The sequence below is a fragment of the Neodiprion pinetum genome, chromosome 2 (genome assembly GCF_021155775.2).
Source record: "Neodiprion pinetum isolate iyNeoPine1 chromosome 2, iyNeoPine1.2, whole genome shotgun sequence".
Classification (NCBI taxonomy): domain Eukaryota; kingdom Metazoa; phylum Arthropoda; class Insecta; order Hymenoptera; family Diprionidae; genus Neodiprion; species Neodiprion pinetum.
Window position 1 is genome coordinate 31,209,934 of NC_060233.1, and position 22,700 is coordinate 31,232,633.

Below are 22,700 nucleotides of genomic sequence, written 5' to 3' on the forward strand. Positions count from 1 at the left end.
CCAGAACGTTGGGACGCTACGCGCTTCGCCAATCCTTAGATTCGCGTGATGGCTCGACGATTAGTTCGGTTCGTTTCTCGCCTCGCGTTGCTGCCGATGGGAATTATTTGTCCCGATGGTATACGTACCTAACCGCGGGTTTTGATGGATCAACGGGAATGTGAAAGACACCGACGGAGCTCGTTTCGTTTCTGTGAATGTACATTTTTCCCCAGAGGGATTCTCCTCGCCCTTATTAGCTCGGTGTATACCTTACGGATCTGGAAGGTGACAGAATTTCACATCGGAAGGACAGGGTTTCATTCATATTAATGTCCAGGTAGTTGCGGTGGGACGATCTCAATTTGTGGATAATACAATTACAGCCGACGGGGCGCGCGAGTGAATTATTTTACCTGTTTTTGAGATTAATTTAATCTTCCGTTTTCTCTCCTTTCCACGCAGAGATGCGCAGAGAGACAAAACTTCGCGTCTACCCTTCAACGTTTGCTTTTCTCAAAGTGTGTGACCCCAATTTCGTTGAAAATCAACGGCAGAGTTGAACCGTTGAACGTGGGTGTGGATTATCTGTGCACGCCGAACTCGCCGAGCTGCTTTTTCAAATACACAATGAAAAGTCAATCAGCGACGTTGCCGCGTTCTCCATTCGTAGACATCCGCTGACACGAGTCAATTTATATTTCAGATCTACGAATGTTTAATATCCCTACCCACTGTTTCAAACGGTCATGCATTAGTTTTGACGTCAAAACTGGTCGGGAGTTTGAATCACGGTTCCAGAATCATTCATTTTGGCATCTATACTCGCGTGTCGTTTACTACGCCAAGGTTCATAAGTTTCTATATTTTCAATGGAAGATTTTTACGATCGTCACGGTGATAAATTGAGACAAGTTCTCAACGTCTGTTCAAAACTGATTTCTTGATTTACTGTTGGTTGACGGTTGTTCAAATTTAAAAAGAGCTATTGACCCGTTTGAATCTTACTTGAAAAATCGGTTTTGATAAATTTAAATAACTCTGCTTGACAAGATAATCCTACGATTCTCATCATAATTATTTTCTATCTGTACCACTATACGCAATAATTGTAAACGATGAAGAAAGTAAGAAGGAAATGTACGATCTATGAAAGGAAGAAAGAAAAAAAAAGGGAAACCGGAAAAAAATGAATCGAAAACAAAAACGTAGGGAGCGATTGCGAGTTTGAAAGAATTACGTACGAAAAAAATCGGCGTTATCGTAAGGTAAACGAGGGGCAGAAATCGACGTCCATAACCTAGATACATCAGTGTGGAATTAAAAAAATGGGTCATATTAAAGGTTCATTAGGGCGGAGATGCCTATAGGAGGAACGGCGGCTGGTATCTGACCTAAATTCACGTAGGTTCGACGTCGGGTGCACCACCGCCACTGCCTCCACCTCCATCTCCACCACCACCGCCGCGGGTAGCAGCGGCAGTAGCACCAGCAGAAGCAGAAGCAACGGCACCGAGGGCGGTGGTTTTGGGGATAGGAAGGCAGGGTTGGCGCAGTTTGAACCCGACGTCTGAGCGACCGGAGCGCAGGCGTCGCGACGCTCCCACCACCCTGCGGCGCACCCCTGCGGGCGGGGAAGCGTCGCGACGCCCGCCGTCGGCTGCACAGTACGGGCCCGGATGCCCAGCCAGTAGTACACCGACGGTTTGGTCATACAGTTCGCAAACGGTTATCTCCGCTCCCTCGTACACACACACGCACACACACACACACGACACACACACACACACGCAAACTTTCGCATACGCTCATACAAACACAGACGCACACCTGTCGTACAGCAGCATCTTCTCGCCGAGTTATATCCACCACGCGTACAAGCCTAGGGGGTAGAATAAGGGGCTACGCTTTCTTACATTCGGTGAGAAATTATAGCTCGGAGAAGGATTAGGAGTCCCTCTCGAGGGCGTCACGGAGCAGACGTGGTGCAACGGGTTGAGAAATTTTCTTGGGGTTTATTCTGCCCTCATGTATTAATCACGAGAGTACTTGTGCCGGCGGAAGTTGGGTAAAGGCGAGGCGAAATTTCCGCCACTCTTTCAAACAAGATTCGGGGTATTCCAAGGGTGTTAATAAACCTTCGCGAAGGGAGAACCGGCGCTTTTCAAGCTTTTCGTCGTACAACTTGACTTGTTTTTTGTACTCTCGGTAATTGTTTAACGCTCCCTCGTTTTATCCCGACCGTGTTGTGCGGTTTTCTTTTTCCTTATTCACGGCAACTTTGCGCGAAACTTTGCGAAGCTGTTCTCAGCAGAAGCCAAAATCTCTGGGGGTCGTCGAGCTCCGACACTTGTAAAAAGACGCTTAGAGCAATTTACTTCCGGCGAAAGATTCTCACCCGTTTTACATTTATTCGACAGTCCCCTCGAGATTTACCGGGATTAGATAAAACTTGAAAGAAACATTTCCTCCGGTTAAATTGAGCGACGACACTGAACACCGCGTGGCAAAGATCAGCGCTCCGCATATAGGCCGGCATCGAGCCGACGGTAAAGCTCGCAACGGCGTGCGTCGCCTTGACGAAAATATCGCCGAAAGCGAGACGGAAGAAAAGAGAGAGAAAGAGAAACAGAGAGTGGACGACGTGTTCGGAAAGCTCGTCTATGTCTGTACAATGTTTGCATTAGACAGTGTGCTTTCAATGTTGAACCGGTGTGCGTTTCGTCAAGTTTAAAAGCCGCAAGCTCCCGATTTCGATTACCAGTCACGCTTATACGCGTTTAAAAAATGTAACTTGACCGGGTTTTTTTTCCTCACGATCTTTTAATCCGCTTCAACCAGTCAGCGCGCTGCATGAGAATTTGCAAGATTTCACAAATAGAACGGGTATTGGCAATGAAAGTATTCATAGCATGGAAACGGTACGGACGACGTATCTTTGCGTCTTCTCCCGATGTCAAGCGGCGACGAGATTTAGCCACGTTCTATTCTACGCTTGACGTGCGGTTGCGGTAAGAGTGTGCGAGGGTCTGGAAATAACTCTAGGGATTAAAAGATGGCGACGTGGAGAACCGGCTGGAGACAAATGAGAGAGTAACAAATGAAGATACAGAAACAGCAATAACGTTTTAAAACGAAAAGCTCGGTTTTTCCGAGGTGACTAAATGTCTCGAGAGTGAAAAATTTTTCGTCGTTGTGAACTAATCGCGACAATGAATTGGCGATCGGCAAGAGAGAACGTTTGGAGGTCACCGTTGAACTGGTGAGAGAGAGAGAAAAGTAGATGGTCGGAGGCGGAGAGAATGGTAGAAACAAGTGCGTGTAGAGTGATAAACCGTTAACGTCATCGATTCTAGTCGAGTGATCCGATCGTCTGTCGGTTCTGCTGCAGCTCCTGATTTATCAACAAGGTAAAAATAGAAAAAATTCTTCTCCTCCCATTAATCGTCGTCTCTGCATTCCTTTTTCCGTTTCCCCCGACTTGTTACTTCTCTTTCGTCATCTTGAACCGAGAGAAAAATAACGGCCCGGTGTACGCGCCTTGGTTCTCTATATTCATACATTCGTCGTCGCAAAGTATGCATAAATGAGGAGAACACGACCGGCGTGATAGTTTGGGACTAGAGATATATTTAACACGGTGGTCTCGCGTTACCGACATATCTTTCAGAGCTCGAAATAGACAGGGTTCCTCTTTAAACGCGACTTGCGTCGAAATGTAGTAAAACTCTGGTGCGCGTCCTCGTCTGATTCAATGGGTTTCTTCTTCTCCTTCGTCTCCTTACCTCCAGCAAATTTTCCGCCCTGTCCACCCTCCCATCTCTCTTTTTCTCCCCCGCGTCTGTTTTAATTCTGATTGAATTTCACCTAGTTTGATCAAATTGAATTCACCCTTTTTTCACCGTTAAAGAAGAAACGATCGGTAAATTCCTAGCACCACTTTGGCCTTAATAGAACAAAGACTTTCAACCTTTGTAACGACACGAAGCGACTGTATTGTTATCAGCTTAGTGCTTTCCGTTCCGTCAATACGCCAGTTCAGACCTTGCAAAACCTTAACGAGCCAAACTGAACTAAAAAAAAACTCAGCACTCGTTAATCCGTGCCAGTATGTACATTCAACGAATTTTTCTCAACGAATTCTTTTAGCTTTGTGTTTGATCTCCGCACCTATTGTATACCACTGAAACTATTCACTTTGTGCTTTGAGCTTTGCTCGTGACCCAGTAGCATTCAGGTGCCGGGAAGCCGAGAAAGGAGAAGGAAGTGACGAGCGGAGAAAAGGGTACGTGCGAGTAACTGACCATTACGCGAAATGTCAACGACCTCAGGACCGCAATGAAACTCGAATATTGTTATATTGCAAATTGGCGTTTACTACCGGACTCGACGTCACGGTGATGGGGGGAGTTCCATCGTTAACAAGAAACATTCGAACACCAAAAGGAATCTTGAACAAACGAAGAAAACCCAGACACGGATCAACAAGGAATGCTGATATTGCGCGTAATGTTAAGCTTAGCTGGTTGAACACGGGTCAAATATATAGCACGGTTGAGGCATTTGGTCCCCTTCAACCAGCTGTAGTTGACATTAGACCACACATCGGTAATCGTCATCGAGATGTCAAGTTCAACTCCGGAATCGACAAAAATCACGACCGTTGGAGTGTTTTTTCCCCTCCCAAAGAAGAGAGAAAATAACAGATATGGCATAGTGTGTGTGATTGTAACGCGGCTCTCGAAGCAAGAGGAAATGAAAAGACAAATGGTGTCAAAATATGTTAAGTGCGAGGTGACGTTAATGTTTGTGAAATATGGGTAAATGATATTGTGGCGTATGAGCTGTATATATCAGGTTTTGAAAATTTTATTTAAATAGCGATAAATGGTAGCGGTACAATTTTCGACAAGTCTTGCACGGTCTGTTCAAGAGCGTAGTGCGACTAAAAGTGTTTTTTAAATTTACACCAGTCTCTTTCGTAAGGTTACGTAAATCGCTGTACACCTGTCCGTCTAAAATCTTGGCGCCTGCAGTCGACTCTGCGGACGTATTTATAGAAAAACTATAATTTTAGGCTCTCGGGCAGTTGTTGGAGCCGCGGAATTCATTTTGTCTCATTTACGGACTCGGATTAATTAGGAAAATGGTTTTAGAGAACTTCGGCAACCGGGGTTGTGCAGTGAATTCGTAAAGCATTGTTATTACTACTTCAACAATCTAACAAAACTACATCAGCGTCGAAAATAAAAGAATTACTTCATTTTCACAATTATCGCGTTATCGGTTCAAGTTAGTTCTACAATGACGGATGTAAATTACAGCTAGTTGAATAATAAAATAAAAGTTGCGGTTCGCGGAGGTTCAAAAGGTTCAATTATTCAAAAGTTGGTGGAAATAAATGTACATATGTACACATGCATATACGCGGTAATATAGATATGTACACATACTTTGTTTCATCGTTTTACCGGAGCCGTGCCGCTTTTCAATTTCATAGAGAGACAATTGCGCCTCGTCGAGGCGAGGTCGGGGTGATGATTCGAACAGCGGAGCTGGTAGCGAGGTAGGAAAGTGCAACGCCGGGAAAAGACAAGAGCAATTATTTTTAAATTGTCCTCTAGAGTAACAATGATTCTCTTAATTATCTGAGGGAGACTTTTATATTTAATTGTATAAATTTTCACTATTTCAACTAGCAGTCGACTGTGGAATTTCTACACGTTTATATACGCCGCCTAAAAACGACATAGAAGAATGTTGTCTGGCTTACGTAATCGATTAGTTCTCATTATTCTTTCGTAACACGTACCTACCCGCGAATTTGTTTCCACTGTTGACTTTGCACCGCACCCTGAAGTGTCGTCGGACAATAAATATACACGGTAAAACAATACCCGAACGGATAGACAAGCATTATCGGTGTTTCTTTTCTTTTTTCTTTTTTTTTTCTTTTTCATTTTTTCACAAAGTTCGCGATATAGGCAGTCCTGAATTTTTCCGGATTCAACCCGCGTTCAAAGAGCTAATAATACTGTAACTTGTTTCCATTTCGTTGAATTGTCAAGCATCAGTTTCGTGACTTTGGTGAAATGGAAAGAAATCGCGAGATAACAGCGGGCGTCGCCCGAATGTTGGCCAAATATTTAACCGAAACTCCGGAGTTTAAAGTGTTCAAATCTTGCCTCGAAATACAATGGCAAGCCTAATACAGATTCTAATCCAATATAAGCCAAGTAGCTTAGTCCGATGCATGTACACTTCTCTCGACCCGAATCTGGTTTTAATTAGATTTTCGCCTTTCCTGCCCTTCCGGATCCCGTGCGATTCATTACCATGAAAGCAATAACAGTTGATTATAAAGCTCGTGTATCCGGGCACAATAGAACTGAGAGGAATTGAGGTTTTGGTTTAGGCTTTCAGACTTGCAGAGAGGTCAGAGGTTGAGAGGTTTGAGCCATGAGACTCCGGATCGTCTTACGTTACGTTACTTTAGCTTCGCCTAAACCGGGGAACGTTTGATCTATTCTCTACATACATAAAACTCAACGTCACTCTATCACTCTGTCCACATGTTTGCTTTTAAAACCACAAATACTGAAACAATTTCGATGCCCTATTTTTTTTTTTTTTTTGGGTTGATGATGATGGCAACGTACGTCCAGTTTTTGGGCAATATTGCGTTAGAACCCGATCAATAGTTTTGGAGACATAACGATACCCACTTACAACTCTGACTAGAATCTTACAGACAGAGGGAGGTCATGCTGTAGAATTTTCAAGGTCTCGATGGACTCGGCAAAAAAAAGTCCACGAGAGCAATGACTGTGTCTAATAGTTTTGCCACAAGAAGCGTTTGAAAATATTCACAAGCGGAGCCGCAACGGACTGATAATCTTTTACATATGTATAAAAGCGAGTGGAACCAGTTTTAGCTAATATATTGTGTCTCCTCGGAGATTAAACCAGGTGAAAGCGATGAATTGAGAAGAATGATTCGACGGAAGATTAAAGATTTTTTGGGACCAGAGGGGACACAGATTGCCGCGTATATCCATACAGACCATATTTGTTCATGCGGTGAAAATATCGTTAAGGCGTTTGCAATGTACGAGTTTCAGGGAGAGTGGCAGATCTGGCGCTCAATGAAACAGATAAGTGGAATGTGGAAGATAAATTTGTAGGTGGAAGGAGGGATGTTGAGGTGATAGATATAATACTCCGGGGACCGCGACAAGACTTTATAAAGTGATTGGATTTCGTTGAATTGATTTTTTACCTCCGTAACGGCTTCGATACCTCGAAGCTTTCCTGTTTTATCAAATGAGATTTGAGACAAAGAGTAGAAAAAAATGAGTGATACGCGATCCCGTTGATCGAGTGGGAAGGGATCTAACAGGAGTAAGATATATTTCAAGTATACAAAAGTATAAATTTAACCGTGGAAAATACTTCAATCGTTTCAGAACGGAAAATGTATATATATACATATAGAATAGAATATATTATATGTATATATATATATATATATATATATATATATATATATATATATATATATATATATATATATATATATATATATATATGCACATACATAATATACTCTGCATGCACGAAGGAAGTGAATAAGCGGTATTTTATGAGAATATATTCTAAAAGGAAAAGCAATAATCGAAGGAAATAGGTAGTGAACGAGAGTCGAAAAGTGTCGTGCGGATGGAGAAGAGAGAGAGGGAGAGAGAGAGTATGAGTACTTGAAAAGCAGCTTAAAGCTCGTCGACGATGAGAAAACATCGCTCCGCCTGCGTTGCGGCTGGAGAAGGTTGAATTTTTCCCATTGAAATAAAATGCCAGACGTGTACAAATTAGGTTGAGTGCATTTCACTATACTTCAAAGTAGCCAGAGTAATGTAATCTTCGCGTTCATGCTGACGCGGTGTGCAGGCGGCGTACGCCGGGTGCGTTGCGTTAGCGAAATACGTTTTTCCCTTTATTCCTTTGATTCTCTTTTCATGTTTAGACTAAATTAGCTAGGTACTAACGTCGTATAATCCTCGACGGTTCGTACCTTGCGCCTATTTATCCTGCGCCGGCCTACTTCATTTAAATTCTCGAAAACATTTCATCGTCCCCTTTATCCTTGCAAAAAGCGCCAGAATAAACTGTGCGAAAGACTCGGAAATCCTTCGTTGAACATTCAAGATCAGAACCCCGGGTATAAACTTACCATAATAAATTCGAGGTTTTAAAACCCACCCGTTCTCCAAGCAACCAAATAATTGTTCTCGTCAAACGCTCCCGACTCTCGTGAAATGATGATCGAAAATTTTTTAAAAAATACTCAATGCCTCAGCAAGTAAATCACTGCAAATGCAAATACTCTCCATTAATTTTCACGAGCTATCACTCCGCGAATGACGTGAGGTCCGAGCGGCAAGACTGTTTTTATGGTCGAGAGACGCGAGAATGTATCGGTACGGTTTCACAGAAAACGATTATTGGCAAAAGCACGTAAGCAAAGTATTTTCACACTTCCAAGCGAGCGATGGAAGATTTAATAAAAAAATAATTCACTCACATACCTATTTTCTTTCAAGCGACGGATGATCGATATATCAAAAACGAGTTTTACTATCACGCTGTGAATGTACTTTTATTCACTCATATTTCGGCGTTGAAATGCTTGTAATTATGGTTATATTACGTATGGAAATAATTCCGTTGAAATCATCTTTAATTAGACATGTTTTAAGGTATTGATTACTTACAGGCGGACCTGCTTCCGTGACGAGTTTCCTTTCCTTACATCGGCACCCCGACATCGTGTACCAGAAAGAACACCACCACTAGAGTATGCCAAACACTATCACCTGGGTACGTATGTGTGGATGGATGGATAGATGGATTCACGTGCGTCTAAAGGTGCTTAGTCGTACCGAACTCGACAACGGCTCGCGGTGAACTAACTGACACGAGAGTTTTGTCTTTGGGTATCGGTTAATCGTGCTTAGAGGTTGCCCTGGGACAAGAGCTGATTGTAAACAGAGAGGGAGGTCTAGCGTATGACGTTGTGTCGAATAACGTTCGCCGTAGACAAGGCAACAACGCATCGCCCTGTTTGTGTTATTACAAAACGCCGATCTGCACGCTGACTTGTTTGAGTTTAAGCACGGTAATTACATATCACCGATCGCGTGGTCATAACAACCTCGGGTTAATTGAAATCCATCAATTTATAATCGAACCCTGTTTATGGCACTGTACAATTCGCTACTTACCGAATCATAATTTGATATTAATGAGATACGCGACGATTATTCCACCTCCGATGCAAACAATCAGCCCCGCAGGCATAGCCTCTGTTTCATTTTCATCCACGTAACGTAATTTGGATAAATTTGTATTGTTCGTTTCTCTCTTTTTCTTCTGCAATACCTATTTCAAATTTATATTGAAAAATCGTGATTTATAATCCGGATGGGATCACGTTATTTGAGAAGAGAAGGGGGAAAAAAAACGGAGTGAAATCTACATTGTAGGTACGATTGCGTGTATCAAGCTGTTAAGGAGGTTCGTAAGGTTCCGCATATTTCACAGAAGCGATTTAATCACCGCCCCCAACTTTTCAACATAATACAGAACAATTGCTAACAATTTTCTACGCAGCTCCTTGAGCACACACCGTTACTTCGTCCGTGCTCTCTCGCAATTATGATCCCAAAATTGTTAGAGGAACGCAATTATCAAAGTAGAGAAACTCTGGGAAAATAAAGACCCGAGACAATAGAAGGCGACGAAAGGAAAGCCAAGGCTGTGCATTGATAATATGGCGGGGTGTCGTGAAGGGGTGACGTCGGTTTAGGGTTAGCGGGACAAGAAGGGATGACGAGGCGAAAGGGGCGGAGGGAGAGGGTGGACGAGAAAAGAGAAGCAGGCAAGCGCGTCACTCACAGCTGACAGCCTCGCCCTGGCGTTCAACGTCACCCAGATTAATGTTTCCCTTTACTTAAAGGCCGCGGCGCAGTAGGCAGAGCACGTCACACCCTGGCCGCCACACAACGCACTTATGGTAGCCACGACGCAACACCTTCGCCGTTGTTTCTTTCCGTTCTTGTCGGTGTCGTTGCCGGTATTGTCGGACAGAGCCAACCTGGCACGCAAGTTCTTTGTCACAGCGAGGCGACTCGAGGAGCCGGCATTCCCGTTTCCATTGAAGAGGTCCCGAACCCGAGAGAAGAAAAACACTCTATTCCTGGGATATTACCTTGCTTGGGGATTTGCATTTAATTGATAATCCGTACTGTCGAGATGGAATCCTCTCCCCTCTTCTCCCGCCCACTTGTACCTATGCGCGTATACATATATACGTACGTATATACGCAGGAAATTCATTAAACCTTTGAACTTTGCCGTAGGGAGGTTTGGCGAACGTCGAGTGGTTGCGACGCATAAATACGGACGAGGAACGTTATTAGGAATCTATAATCAACAGGTCGGGCGTCCGACTCCAAGTCTGTTCAACAAGTCGGCCGTACCTGCTCAAACTTCGATACTCCCGACGACGTTCGTTTTGGAAAAGCAAATAAGGGCGAAAAAGCGAATGAAATACACACAGCGACACCGACGACTAGCTGGGTTATAAGTGCGGTGCACCTTCGATCCGGGTACGTAAATCTCGACTTCGAGTAAAAGTTACCCGAGTATCGCCAGTGCGTAGCATATATCGCCATATATGCATGCAGAATGCACCCATAAATGCATGTGCACAAGTGCATGTTAAACTGCATTTCATACGAAGAACACAATATGCTGCAGAAACATTCGAATGCGAAATGTCTTTCCACTCCTTATCTTTGAGAAGAGTGACGGTCCTCGGACAAGAACTGCCTGAATCGTTTTATCGCAAAGGCAGAACCGTGCCACCTTTTTGCGTAATCGAACATGGAAATATCTCGATTGGGTACAATGCGTGCGTAAATTATGTACGTTTGCCGAAATCCACATATCAGCCCGCCCTCGGACCTCTGGCGAATCTTTGATTATTCTCGCGTTACCTGTGCAGGCTGCCGAGTAGACAGACCCTTTCGTAGACTGGTTTATCATTCATCAAGAGAGGCGTTAGCTGTGAAATCCAATGACGGAATTATCCTGTTAAAGTTAAACGCACAACTTGATCTTGATTGTACTGGGATAGAGTTAAATAACGAGAATTGGAAGATTGAATTTCAATCCAAAGTGGGACAATGTCGTCCATGCTAACAGTGTCTCTTCTAAATGGTTCATAACTGCGGTCATACGGACCATACATCAAATGCTCTGACCCTTTAGGGTGGCACGTGCTTCTCCGTGGTTATTCCACTGAATCCAGATGCCTGCCCAGTTGGAGGCATCGTGATGGGTTGAAACCGAAAACCGTGCCGACTTCCGTCGAATTGCGAATACGTCAGTCGTGGCAACATTGAAACAGTCACTGTAAAAATTCACTTAATCCCGTCGCGAACGATTTCTTCATTGAGAGCCAACCTTCAGATTGAGCTGAAAATTGAATCAACTGTCAGTAGAATGTACCTTCGTAAAATATACGGAAACTGAAAAAGAGTCAACACATTGGCACGGTTGTTGTTCGAATTGATACAAACTCTGGTACCTGGGTTCTGTCACGCTTTATTTTTCAGAGATTGCTTGAATTCGTGGAAGCTTGTACGACTCGACAGCTTCAGTTTCTGACGATAAGAATAGAACCATCAATCCAGAGTAAAGACACGTCACCATATCATACAATATGCAAATTTCTCATAGCTTTCAAACACACACCACTTATTACCGAAATACGAGTAATTCGTTGCGTGAATCGTGGAGTGTGTTGGGTTCACGTTCTTGTTCACACGCGAATAACAAAGACCGCAGCAAGAGAGAAGCGATGTCTTATACAGCGGGAGAGCATGCTCAAACCGTTCTTTTCTATATAACAACGGATTTCAAGAATGCCACGAAAGCCATTCTCTAGAACAAATAACCGGTAATATGGCTGAGCATTATTACGCGATTTCTTTTATATACTGACGGGGCTGAGCGATACGGTGAAATCTATATGATAGACGATGGGTTTCAGTGTGGAGATTGCATTTGCCGACTACCGTCAGGTAGACACCCCGCCTGGTAGAGTTAATATTTACCCTGTTCATACCATTTGCGTGAAGGCAGTGCGCCGAGGATTTCCAGTCATATCATCCACCCGGTTGAAAAACCCTGTCATTCGCTGCGAATCGCTATCAGGAACGCGCTCTGCCGTCTGCTTCCTCTTTCGCGATATACCCCGCACTTTATACATTTCGCACACTGACATATGTTTTCATGGAATCGCACACACCTACGTCAGATGTAATCCTGACGTATTTTATTACCGTATCAAACGAGATAAATTACAGCCGTGTTTAATTTGACACGAGCGTAATTTATTATTATTGTTGTTGGTGTTGTTGTTGTTGTTGTTGAAAAATTATTATTATTATTATTACCATCGTTGTTATATTCTTTCGCTGACAGCGGAAAACAGCGGAAACACCTCGCATTCCTCATTCTCCTTACATCACAACCGCTGCACGAGCGTGTTGTGTACAAGTATTTACACAGCTATATACGATATTCATGTATACGGAAGATTTAATCCCTGACAAATTGCAGTGTTCGTAAATATCCGTGGGGCTTATCTGACGGATCTATCTAAGCATCAGGGATGTACAATGCGCGTGGTATTTAGGTTCTCCGAATGTTGGCATTCCGTATTAATCGTATTAAATGGTCGCTAAGCACGAGCTTGAGCAGAAAAAATTGCGAAAGGTCGCTGCGGAGCGTTGCGTTGCGCGTTAGTATCGAGGGATGAAAATTTTCAACGAACGAAAATACGTGCTTCCCGATACGAAAACGACATCGCGCATGAAGGGTGCCCCGTATACGTATATCTAAATACAGTACATCTGTATCCAAACGCGTCCCTCTACTGCATCGTTACGATTCCCCCTCCCTTCGTATTTCGCACCCCTGCAAATACCGCGCGACGCCGGGCTTATCGCGACGCAATGACACGTTCAGATGACAAAGTCAAATTTACTACCTTACGTGATGGGATGAGGAGAACCGGGGAGCCATTGCAGGCAGTCGAGCTATTCAAAAGCCAGTTATCGTTGCCCGGTTACAGGTGGGTCGTAGGTACGCGCTTCCGTGGTGGTAGTTATATCGAGTCGGAAGATCGCCGGGCGGGTTGAACGTTGATTATTCAGTTGGGAAATAGTTAACATTCTACGATTTAATTGAACGCGGACCCGCGACGAGGGTTTCAGCGCAGTCTCGGAGTTGAAAATCTCAACAGCACGTAAGGTGCTTCGAGGGGCGAGGGGTTGATGTTCCGCAGTGTTCAGCGCCGCGGCGGCTGATAGAATTCGAAAAGTGTCAAGCTCCGGAGCTCGAAAATATATGGGCTATGCGCGTCAAGAGCGAAATAACATCCCGGGGTAAACCAAGCGTGTCTGATAGATCTTGCGGCATGTCGCGCGAACGGTAAAGTACCCCTTTCCGCCCTTCGCGGAGTGGCGATAGGGGTGGGGGGGATGCCGTCAACGACACCTCAATCACCGAACCATTCGGCACTGCGGCCGCGGTTCCGCGCACTCCGCAACCAGCCCCGGCTTGTATACATAAACGTGAAATCCATTAACGATACCTTCAATCGACGTCTTTCCTTCACGTGTGCTCTCAGCCGTCTCCCGTACCGGGAACCTCGCTGGTTAAGCAAATAGAACTTTACCTGACAAACGACGTAATTCGGAACTGCATTAACGCCTTTCGCCACGTCGCTGCATATACCCGACAAAGCTCGTTTCGTCGGAAGTTCGTCACCAGCTGCGGTGAAGATCGCCTCACCGTCGAGTTTCTATCTCTCGCGATGAACGTCGACTAACGGGAGAATTATCCGCAACTCAAACATCCTCCCCCCGGATTTGTTAGTCCAGTGCGATAAAGGCGTGGGCACTAATTACACTCCGTCGTCGGGCCGGTTGAACCGGTTCGATTTATCGGCCACGTAACGCAGACAGTAACGGGGTGCAACGAAAGTACACACGTGTACGTTGTTAGGCAGATGAAAGTCAACAGAGGCGGCGCGTGAGTATGATATGGAAATTGGCTAATGGCGTCGGGGGGATGGCGGATGACGAGTGAAGGTGAAATTCGGCGATAGGTTGAACCGCGCTTCTCTACACCTGCCGTGCCACGGTTGGCGAACGTTGCGGTTCTCGTTTCGCGTTTCGACCTCTGGAACCGCATCGTAGTAATGCGCCTATCGCCGGACGTTGGTATCCGATGACCGTAGAATTCCTGGCACGAATTCATACGTGTAACGAAAATGTACCACCTCGTTACACGGTGCTCCGTTCGATCGAAACAATTTTTTCACCTCAATGGCACGAAAGTTTTAAATTTCTAAAGTGCAATCTTGAGGAGAACGAACTTGAAGTACCTACTATAAGGATAGTGCCGGATGGAGGTTACCTCGTCAAAGTCTGAGGTGATCATTTCTCGCCACGGTGAAACGGCCTAGGGGAGGGGAGGAAATGGTTTGCTCTGTGTCTGGAGAAGCTAGTCTCCGCCTTCTGCTCGCGGCTCCATCGCCGTTCGTCTAGCTCTTCCTTCTGCTGCACTTAGCAGATCGAGAGAAACCAAACTGTGGATATACAGAAACGGAAGTGGATATGTTGATACGGTGTAAGCGGTATAACGCACACCGCGCAGCAAACAAAAGTCACTAAGTCAGATCCCGTTCCGAGGTATCGCCGTTCCGCGTTCCTTTCTCATTCCGTTCCGACGACGGAACGACGTTTCGAGAAAATACATTTAAATGGAGGCCATCCACGGGGCTCTGGGTAGTTGGGTACAATGATGCCTCCGGTCAGCGAGGACTACAATGGTCGCTTCCTCCTCCCCCGAATCTCTTTCACCGTCTCTCTCTTTCCTCTCTCTCCCGTCCGCCTCGGAGGCCGCGTCCTCGTTCCTTCCTCCGACTATAATTTACCCCTGCTTTGCATATAAAAAGCAACAATGGAAACGGCTTCTAGCCCGGTTGCTGGAGCCACGGTCTCTGAGCGAAAATTTGATTTGTCGTTTCGCGGGTTGAAATTTGTACTTTTTGTGTACCTAACCCGCGCCGTTCTCATCGAGGACGAGTTTCAAAACGGGGACTTCTAGATTGCCTGTTTTCCGTATAAAGTATTGTTATTGTAATATATTATCACCGCATGAATCGTTTATTCGTGCGGGATGAAAGGGGGAGAGAAAAAATCAGAGTAGAAAACTAATAATACGTACGGGAAAGAGTAGAGAAAATATCTGAATCACCATTACCGAATTCAACGCTATCCTCCAAGTCCAAAAGAATGAGAAGCCGTTTCATAAATTCTGAAGGATTCGAAGGGTGCATTTTCATCGTGGTTACGCAGCAAAAAAAAATTGGGTCACGCTTTATACGAGGCATTTTTTGCGTGGAATAAAATTTGACGAGTTACAGCGTTTGGAGTATCGGAAAGCTCCGAGGTTTCGACAGCAGCGAGAGTTACGGGTGTCCTTAAATTTGACGGATATCCGGATAAACCGGGGCATCGCTGCGGGGCCGAGCGTAAATTGTCGGATTTGAAATTTCCCGCTCTGCATCGAAATATTAGAATTTTTCCGTGAGTTTGGTTGAATTCAGGCGAAAGCGGCGGCAGCTCCGGGCTAGAGGTAAAATTTAAATCAGTTTTACGTCGTTGGCCGTCTAATATATCTTACCATCTTCCCAGAACTGTCTACCCACACCCGGGATGCTGGAATCTGGCTCGCTGGTTGCATTTCTGCCGGCATCTATTTCACCGAGGAAAGTTCTAGGCGCCTAAAAGGTGAATCCGGAGGAAGCTTCGGCGTTGAGTGGAGAAATTTTTTCACGCAAGTTATACCCAGCTCATATCTCTTCGTAATCGCCCAATGTATAACTTCACGGCCGTATCGTAACAAATGGAAAATCTTTCGCCCCGACAGAACTCGAATAAGAAATAAGGGAGGAGTTGAGGTCTAGAAAAATAATGTGAAGGCAGGCGTGAGAAAAATGGAACGGCTGGACATTAGCTATGCATGTAAACGTGAATGCCAAGCTGCAGAATTTCTGCCGCGATATAATAATTAATCCGATTAATTAAGACCACTTGCAGGAAAATATCTGCGCAGTGTAATAAATCAAAGTGGTTTTTTAATCTTGGAGTTTCTTTTCGTTTTTCTTTTTTTTTTTTTTTTTAATCTTTATTCTTTTACCTCGTTTTTGCCAAAGCTGAAACAAATTACATCTCTTCTATCCACGCCGAATCTCTCTCTAGCTCTCCGGCTCGGGCTGAGACAAACGCAACTTTAAACAAGATAATTGGGTTATTTTTCTCGTCGTCATTTCTCGGCTCTAAATTAAAGGCGCAAGGAAGCACGAAGCGAGACGAGACGAGGCGAGGCGAGCTACCCCAAGAAATTCTCATTTACAGAGAGAGAGAGCCTTGATTTCTAAGCGACTATGATAATTACGCTCGTGGCATAATGCCAGAAATTTCTTTTTCCAACGGCGCACAGGGTAAATTTACCGGGTAAATTTATATCGCTAAAAGAAGCCTGTACCCCTATTTTACATCTCACAGAACATACCAACCTATGATAACGTACAAAAACCGGCCCACCTAGCGCAAAAATGTATCATCTATACTTGCTTCCGTCATAACAACCGATATTATCATCATTATTTCCACGAGATCTCGGTGGGATTATTCGCGGAACCTGCAGCCGGCGACTGGATATAAGAACGTGGTAATCTCTTTCTCCTCCCTCCCACTCTTCCATTTCTACCATTTCTACCGTCCCTCCCATCCCTACCATCCCCGACAGAGTCCACCAATTCCCGTAAATCGTAAATTGCAGCTTATCTCGCAAACACAATCCCCGAGCACCATTATCATGCTGATTCACGATTACCTGTCCACCCGTGCACTAACTGACTTCAGCTGTTTCCCAGTCTCGGTTACCTTGAATTAGGATTAAATTGGAACGAACGCGTTGTCCGCGAGTACCGCGGGATATCTGGCGATTGCTGGATCTGGGCAAACTACTGGAACAGTATTTCCAGACCTGTAGCATGGCGGACACAATTTTCCACAACTTGGAGATAAATTATCGACGGAAGCTCGAATATTTTTCATCCGATAAGAAAAGTGTTTTTTGTTCGAACGTTCATTCAAACAACTTCAAACGGAATAAGGATATTAGACAATTGCCGAGCGTCTTGGTGATTGATTATCGCGCATATTTTAAATTACAGGTTGATGATATTCCGTAGGCAATAATTGTACAAGCTCATGCTGTGTTTCTTCAAAATATTTCAGTTCATATCACTTCGATTGTCACTGACATTGATGAAATTGATTTTGAACTCGGCTGAAATGGTTTCATTTCAAACGAGTTTCCTCCATTCGACATATCTATAATCCGCGCGGATCTGTACGCGGAAGAAAGGACTTTTCACGACAATTGACAAAGGGAATTTTTCCGACGAGTATATAAGGCACGCGGAAACAGGATCGTCATTTTTCCATATTCCCAGCTTTATCGCGAAAGATTGGTGCGAGGATAAAGTGGAGACAGAATAAAGTCTCGCCTGAGGCGAATAAGAGTTGAAAGTTGAAAATTGCGAGTGAAAAGAAAAAAATTGATTTGATAAGCAGGGATTGCGTGTTTTTTCCCTCGGTTGACGGTTGCGTTTTCGTCCCAGCCGACGTGATTCGGCATGGAACGGGAGAAATTAAATAAACAATCTCACGGCAAACAAGTGGACAACGATTGAGCGCTTTTAACGGTGAATAGAGGGTGAATAGAGTTTTAAAGCGAGGGTGTCGGTTTTATTTGATCCCTTGCGACTGCACGGAGAGCGTACCTATAATACCCATAGACCTTTACTACCCTAGCGTCGAGGCCGCGTCGCAACGTTGCTGCCAGTGGTTAACACGAGGGTAATATAGACTTTATCTACACGCGTGCGAGGGAGTGTCATGGGATATGTGTAAGCGATTAAAGAGTTTAACAACCGCGGGCGTGAGCGTAGTTAACAGTAACCGTTTACGCCATTAGCTGTACGTAACGGCGGCGGCGCCGTAAGCAGTCGCGGATAAAAAGAAGGAAAGAAAAAAATTTGCCACGGTAATTGTCAGTTTTTATTATCATTGTCATTACGTTTTTTGTCTTTCTTGTAATTTTTCTTTTCGCGGCTATGTAAAAAAAAAAAAAAAAAAAAAACGGTAAAACCGGGATGGAGAATCGTGATACGCGGTGCGAAAAATTCATACCTCGATAACGGAGACTTTCGTATTGGGGTAGAAATAAAATGGTTAAAGAGTTGTGAAAAGCACTAGAATTTTTATACAGATCCACAGGGTGCAGCAAGATATGCAATTTTTACGTGTTGCATAGTACGTGTTGGGAGTCAAATTGAACTGTACAGCTGTCAACATATGATAATTGTATTCTAAATAATTGTCCCTCAATATATGCATCAGATGTGTTTAGAAAGTTTGAAACTGTATCTAATATCTTTTTGAAAACAAAAGAACAAAATATAATTGCAATTCGATACACGATGAAAACTTTTTAGAAATGTTGCTCGACCCTTCCACTCCCACTGGGAAAAATACATTCTCATTATTACATTTACGTGTGCTGCAGACTTTATTAATCAATGAAGGCAATTACCCACGTGAGTTTTTTGTTCTCATGTTTGTCTTTTCCTTTTAATACAGCTCGAAACGACTTTGGAAGGGAATTTCGGCAGAGGTGGTGCTACACCGGTTCGAGGAAGTATACCCAACGGATCTTGCACAACGTCTGGTGGGAAATCTAAGGCTTAACGGAAACTACACGTACGTAAAGGTGAACGCGGAGGGGTTTATATCGTTGTTATTTATAACTGGGAAAACTGATTGCCAAGGATCGCGGGTAGATTACATGCCGGAAATTATCGGGCTGTGTGAAATTTTATACCATCAGGTAGGATTCAAACTTCCGAAAGACCAAAATTCCGAACGACTAAATACCCAAATATTTTTCAGATGAATGTGCGAAATTCTGAATTGTCGTAATGCCGGAATTTTAGATATTACCCGTCTATTATTATAAGGTTCTATCTGTGTTCGAAAAAAAGTTACGGCTGGGGGAAGAAAAGTACCCTGCACAGATTATCCGAAGAACTTTTTGTTATACGTTAGAAAAGTAAAAATAAAAAATATTCTCGTTCCTAAAGTAGCTGGCGAATAATGATGTTGTAACATTGAAAATAGAACGACAAAAATAAATGCGATTCGTGAGGGAGGTGAAATTTAGACCTGACATCGATCTATGATCGAAATATACGGTCTACGTTAAGTACATATCGCCTCTATGATCGGAAAAGCACTTATACGAGCCAAGAAATCTCCTCTACACTTGCTATCGCGGCTGTATTGGCGATCAAATTTACGACTTGAACATACTCTTTTCAGAGTGGGTATAAGTCGCGTTACTGCGGCAAGATTTTACAGCATCTACTATACGTATAGGTATGTGCGGCGGACAGTGCGGCCTTGTATGCGGAGTTCAGGGAACAAAGCTGAAAGGGTTTTGGAACCGGGACCGCAAGAATAGTGGAAAATCATGACGGTAGTGACAATTAAATTTGCACCGACCAAATGTTGTTTTTCTTTTAAGGCGCGAAAACGCATGTCATGCATCGCGAGATCCGGGACGATAAAAACGTGCCGGGGTGGAAAAAGTTTTCTATATCCAGAGGGGAAAAAAAAGTTTGACAGCTTCGCGGAGTTTCTCTGATGGTGCCGAAACAAGCTTTTTCGCAGCCTGGTATTATGTACGGGTATACATGTAGCTGTTGTGTCTATTTGCGACGATGAAAATATCTCGCGAAATAAAACACGAGCCGGGGATTCAACTAGACTACATCTTTCTCTAAGATACGGCGACCCTGGAACATCCCTGCTTCAAATCAACGACAATTCATTATGCAATTTTCCGTTGACAACTTATCTTTCATGCAGTTTAAAGACAGGCTGATTACCAGTGTACATTTTTTCTGTAACTCGAAACTATTTTTCATACCAAATACTGATATACCGATTAATTTTGTTTGAAAGATTATAAGGAATACCGAATTTAAAAACTATGTACTAATTTTATTGCATGTATCAAAACACACATCTCTGACTAACTAAGCAGCTCAAAATTTATAATGAAATAGACGTAATTTTTTCTAGATGGATCATTTATCACGTACAATTGAAATAAAAAATTCCAACATTTTGAAGAAAAATAAAACATTAATAAAATTGTGTCAAACTGTCGCGGAAAAACAGATAAAAGACTTTCTATTAATCATTTCACTGATTGATTTTCGTAAGTCAAATTTAATACAAAACACCCGAAATCGTGCCAATCACCGCACTAAATTTGCGGCAAATTTAGGCCAGAAATTTAAATGTCGAAACAAATAATTCAAACTTACGTTGATGCGTAAGGACCAATTATATATTTGTGACACATAGTACAGATGTTTGAAAAGATATCACCGCTAGCTCTCAAAGTATAAACTATATGCGGTGAATTTCATTTATTTCTGTCCACCTGGACTATACGTTGAGCAAAGTGTAGAATTTGGTAAAATGTTTGAAATGAAAATGGTAAATAAAGCGTGTTAAGAGCACTCGTTTTAAATCATGGATATTAAACAGCAGGTTTGCTGAAGGGTTCGGCACTCGGCTGGGTCGTATAAATCCAATCTGAAAGAAAGTGCGTTTTTTCAATACCCAGGGGTGCCGTACCAGTTTAACAGGGTTGAGCTGCAGGGCGTCAATTACAGCGGGAGGAGGGAGCGCGAATGATTATAAAAAAAAGAGACGAGTAAAAAAATTAAAATAAAAATAAAGGAAGAAATGGGGGGGAAAAGGAGAAAAAAATTGTTAAATAAACGTTGTAAACGAAACGGGCAGCGAGGAGGAGATGTCGCTTCGGCTCGCTAATGGTTTGAATTATTTTAGCAGTGCAGGGGTGGTATTAGGTACGCGGTCGGCCAACGACTCTAATAAAGTAAATAAAAATAAATAGGTGCCTACTCGCCCCGCGTTGTTCCAGGGCCGTGTTCCACCTTCCCGAACGCCACGGCGGCCACCCCGACTCGGCATACTGCCACCCCTAATTACCCCAATTTAGGGTAATGTTGTTTTCACTCCCAGCTATCTGTACTCTTCTGTTTAATGTACCGTGGCACCTGCTTGCAGCCTACGTTTAGCTCTACGTTTTTTTTTTACCCTTTTTTACTTTACGGTTTCTGTTTCGCTCCCGCTGTTTTTTTACCGATTTTTTTCTTTTTTGGATTTCCTTTTAGTTTGTTTCTCCGCCGAACTTTTGCCCCCCCCCGTGCATGCAGGGCAAAGAACAACCGCGAATGCTTAATCGTACGGTTTTTCGACGTGCGAATTTAAGCCCCGCAATTTATTGCTAGGTAGCTGCACTTACCTGCTTCTAGCGGATATTTATTTCCACCTGGTTGTATCTACTATCTGCGTATACATGTAAACGAGATTGGCTGTGTGTTGCACATACGTGTAGGTACACACACACATACAAAAACGCGTATATATGTATATATATGTATATACGTATATACCGGCAGAGGGAAAGATACTGGGGTGCAAAACGCGTTCGCCCGATGTTTTCATGCTCCGTATATCTGTACATATGAATATACCACATGTATACATATATGTATACGTGTATTTTTATTTGTTTCCATTTTAGTTTCAGAAAGCTGCGGCAACAACGCCGGGAGAAGTGTATACGAGTGGGATGAGGCAAAAAAAAAAAAAAAATCAACGGAGCTTCAACGAGGGAAGTTTAGGCGACTTTTTTTACAACCATATCCGTTTGTTTAACTCGATTTTATGCCCACAACGTATACATATATGTAAGTTACACCAGAAAAAAAAAGAAAACAGAAAATTATACATATCGAACCTCGCAAACTAAAATTTGCATTTATTGTTTTGTTCTGTTGAAAATTCAATTGCGATAAAAATAATGTAGACAGACTGATTAAAATGCACGGGTGAAACTTTCTGGTGAGACTGCGGAAGGAGGGGAGGAGAAAACAAAAGGCCCCCTCCTCCCGCCCCTCGCGGTCGTTAGTCGGTTGTGCATGCTTCATGCCGGTATTGAAAAGTTTGCAAATTTTTCCAACTCACTCGATAATCTCGCCCCGCAATTTGAAATTCCAATGCAATTCTTCCCGACAAGTGACGTACGTGATCTGCCAGCCTGAGAAAATAAAATACCCAGCACAACCTACACGTCGAAATACAAGGAATGAAAGCTCCGTAGGCGCACAGGCCGAGAACGAGGCTCTAGATGCGTTCGGTCGATGATTTGCATATGGCAAGAAATTCGCATTCTCATCCGAAGGGTCCCTCCTCTATCATCAGTCATCCAGCGCCTTCGCGGAACGAATTCATCGGCAATTTACATATTTCAATTTCTTACTCTCGACGAAAGTATCGGGGCGAAAATAACGAAGTACAGGAAGAAACTGATTAGGAAACGGTCTGAATCGGTATTAGACGAATCGTATC

At 43.5% G+C, this 22,700-nt stretch overlaps 2 protein-coding genes across 10 annotated transcripts in view; one reads left to right on the forward strand and one right to left on the reverse strand.

Moving 5' to 3' along the window:
- Positions 1 to 22,700, reverse strand: part of mib1 (mind bomb 1) — a 248,572-nt gene that overhangs the window by 76,932 nt on the left and 148,940 nt on the right. The window lies entirely within an intron of this gene.
- Positions 1,670 to 22,081, forward strand: LOC124212872 (uncharacterized). Of its 7 annotated transcripts, none has more exons than XR_006881764.2 (6): positions 1,670 to 1,900; positions 3,025 to 3,389; positions 8,753 to 8,856; positions 10,398 to 10,646; positions 18,831 to 18,950; positions 21,874 to 22,081. XR_006881764.2 is itself a non-coding variant. In XM_069133694.1 (5 exons), exons 1-4 carry the CDS (start codon positions 3,192 to 3,194, stop codon positions 18,929 to 18,931), a joined length of 309 nt encoding a protein of 102 aa, XP_068989795.1. In that variant the 5' UTR covers positions 2,081 to 3,191; the 3' UTR covers positions 18,932 to 18,950; positions 21,874 to 22,081. The 7 variants fall into 7 exon arrangements, 1 of the variants encoding a protein (XP_068989795.1); XR_006881765.2 differs by having other exon boundaries at positions 3,035 to 3,389; XR_006881766.2 differs by lacking the exon at positions 1,670 to 1,900 and adding an exon at positions 19,626 to 19,725 and having other exon boundaries at positions 2,081 to 3,389.

Coding starts and splice junctions, on each gene's coding strand:
- LOC124212872 (XM_069133694.1), top strand. CDS start 3,192: ATGAATTGGCGATCGGCAAGAGAGAACGTTTGGAGGTCACCGTTGAAC. Junction 3,390..8,752: donor GCTCCTGATTTATCAACAAG/GTAAAAATAGAA, acceptor GATTACTTACAG/GCGGACCTGCTTCCGTGACG. Junction 8,857..18,830: donor TGCCAAACACTATCACCTGG/GTACGTATGTGT, acceptor CTTTTAATACAG/CTCGAAACGACTTTGGAAGG.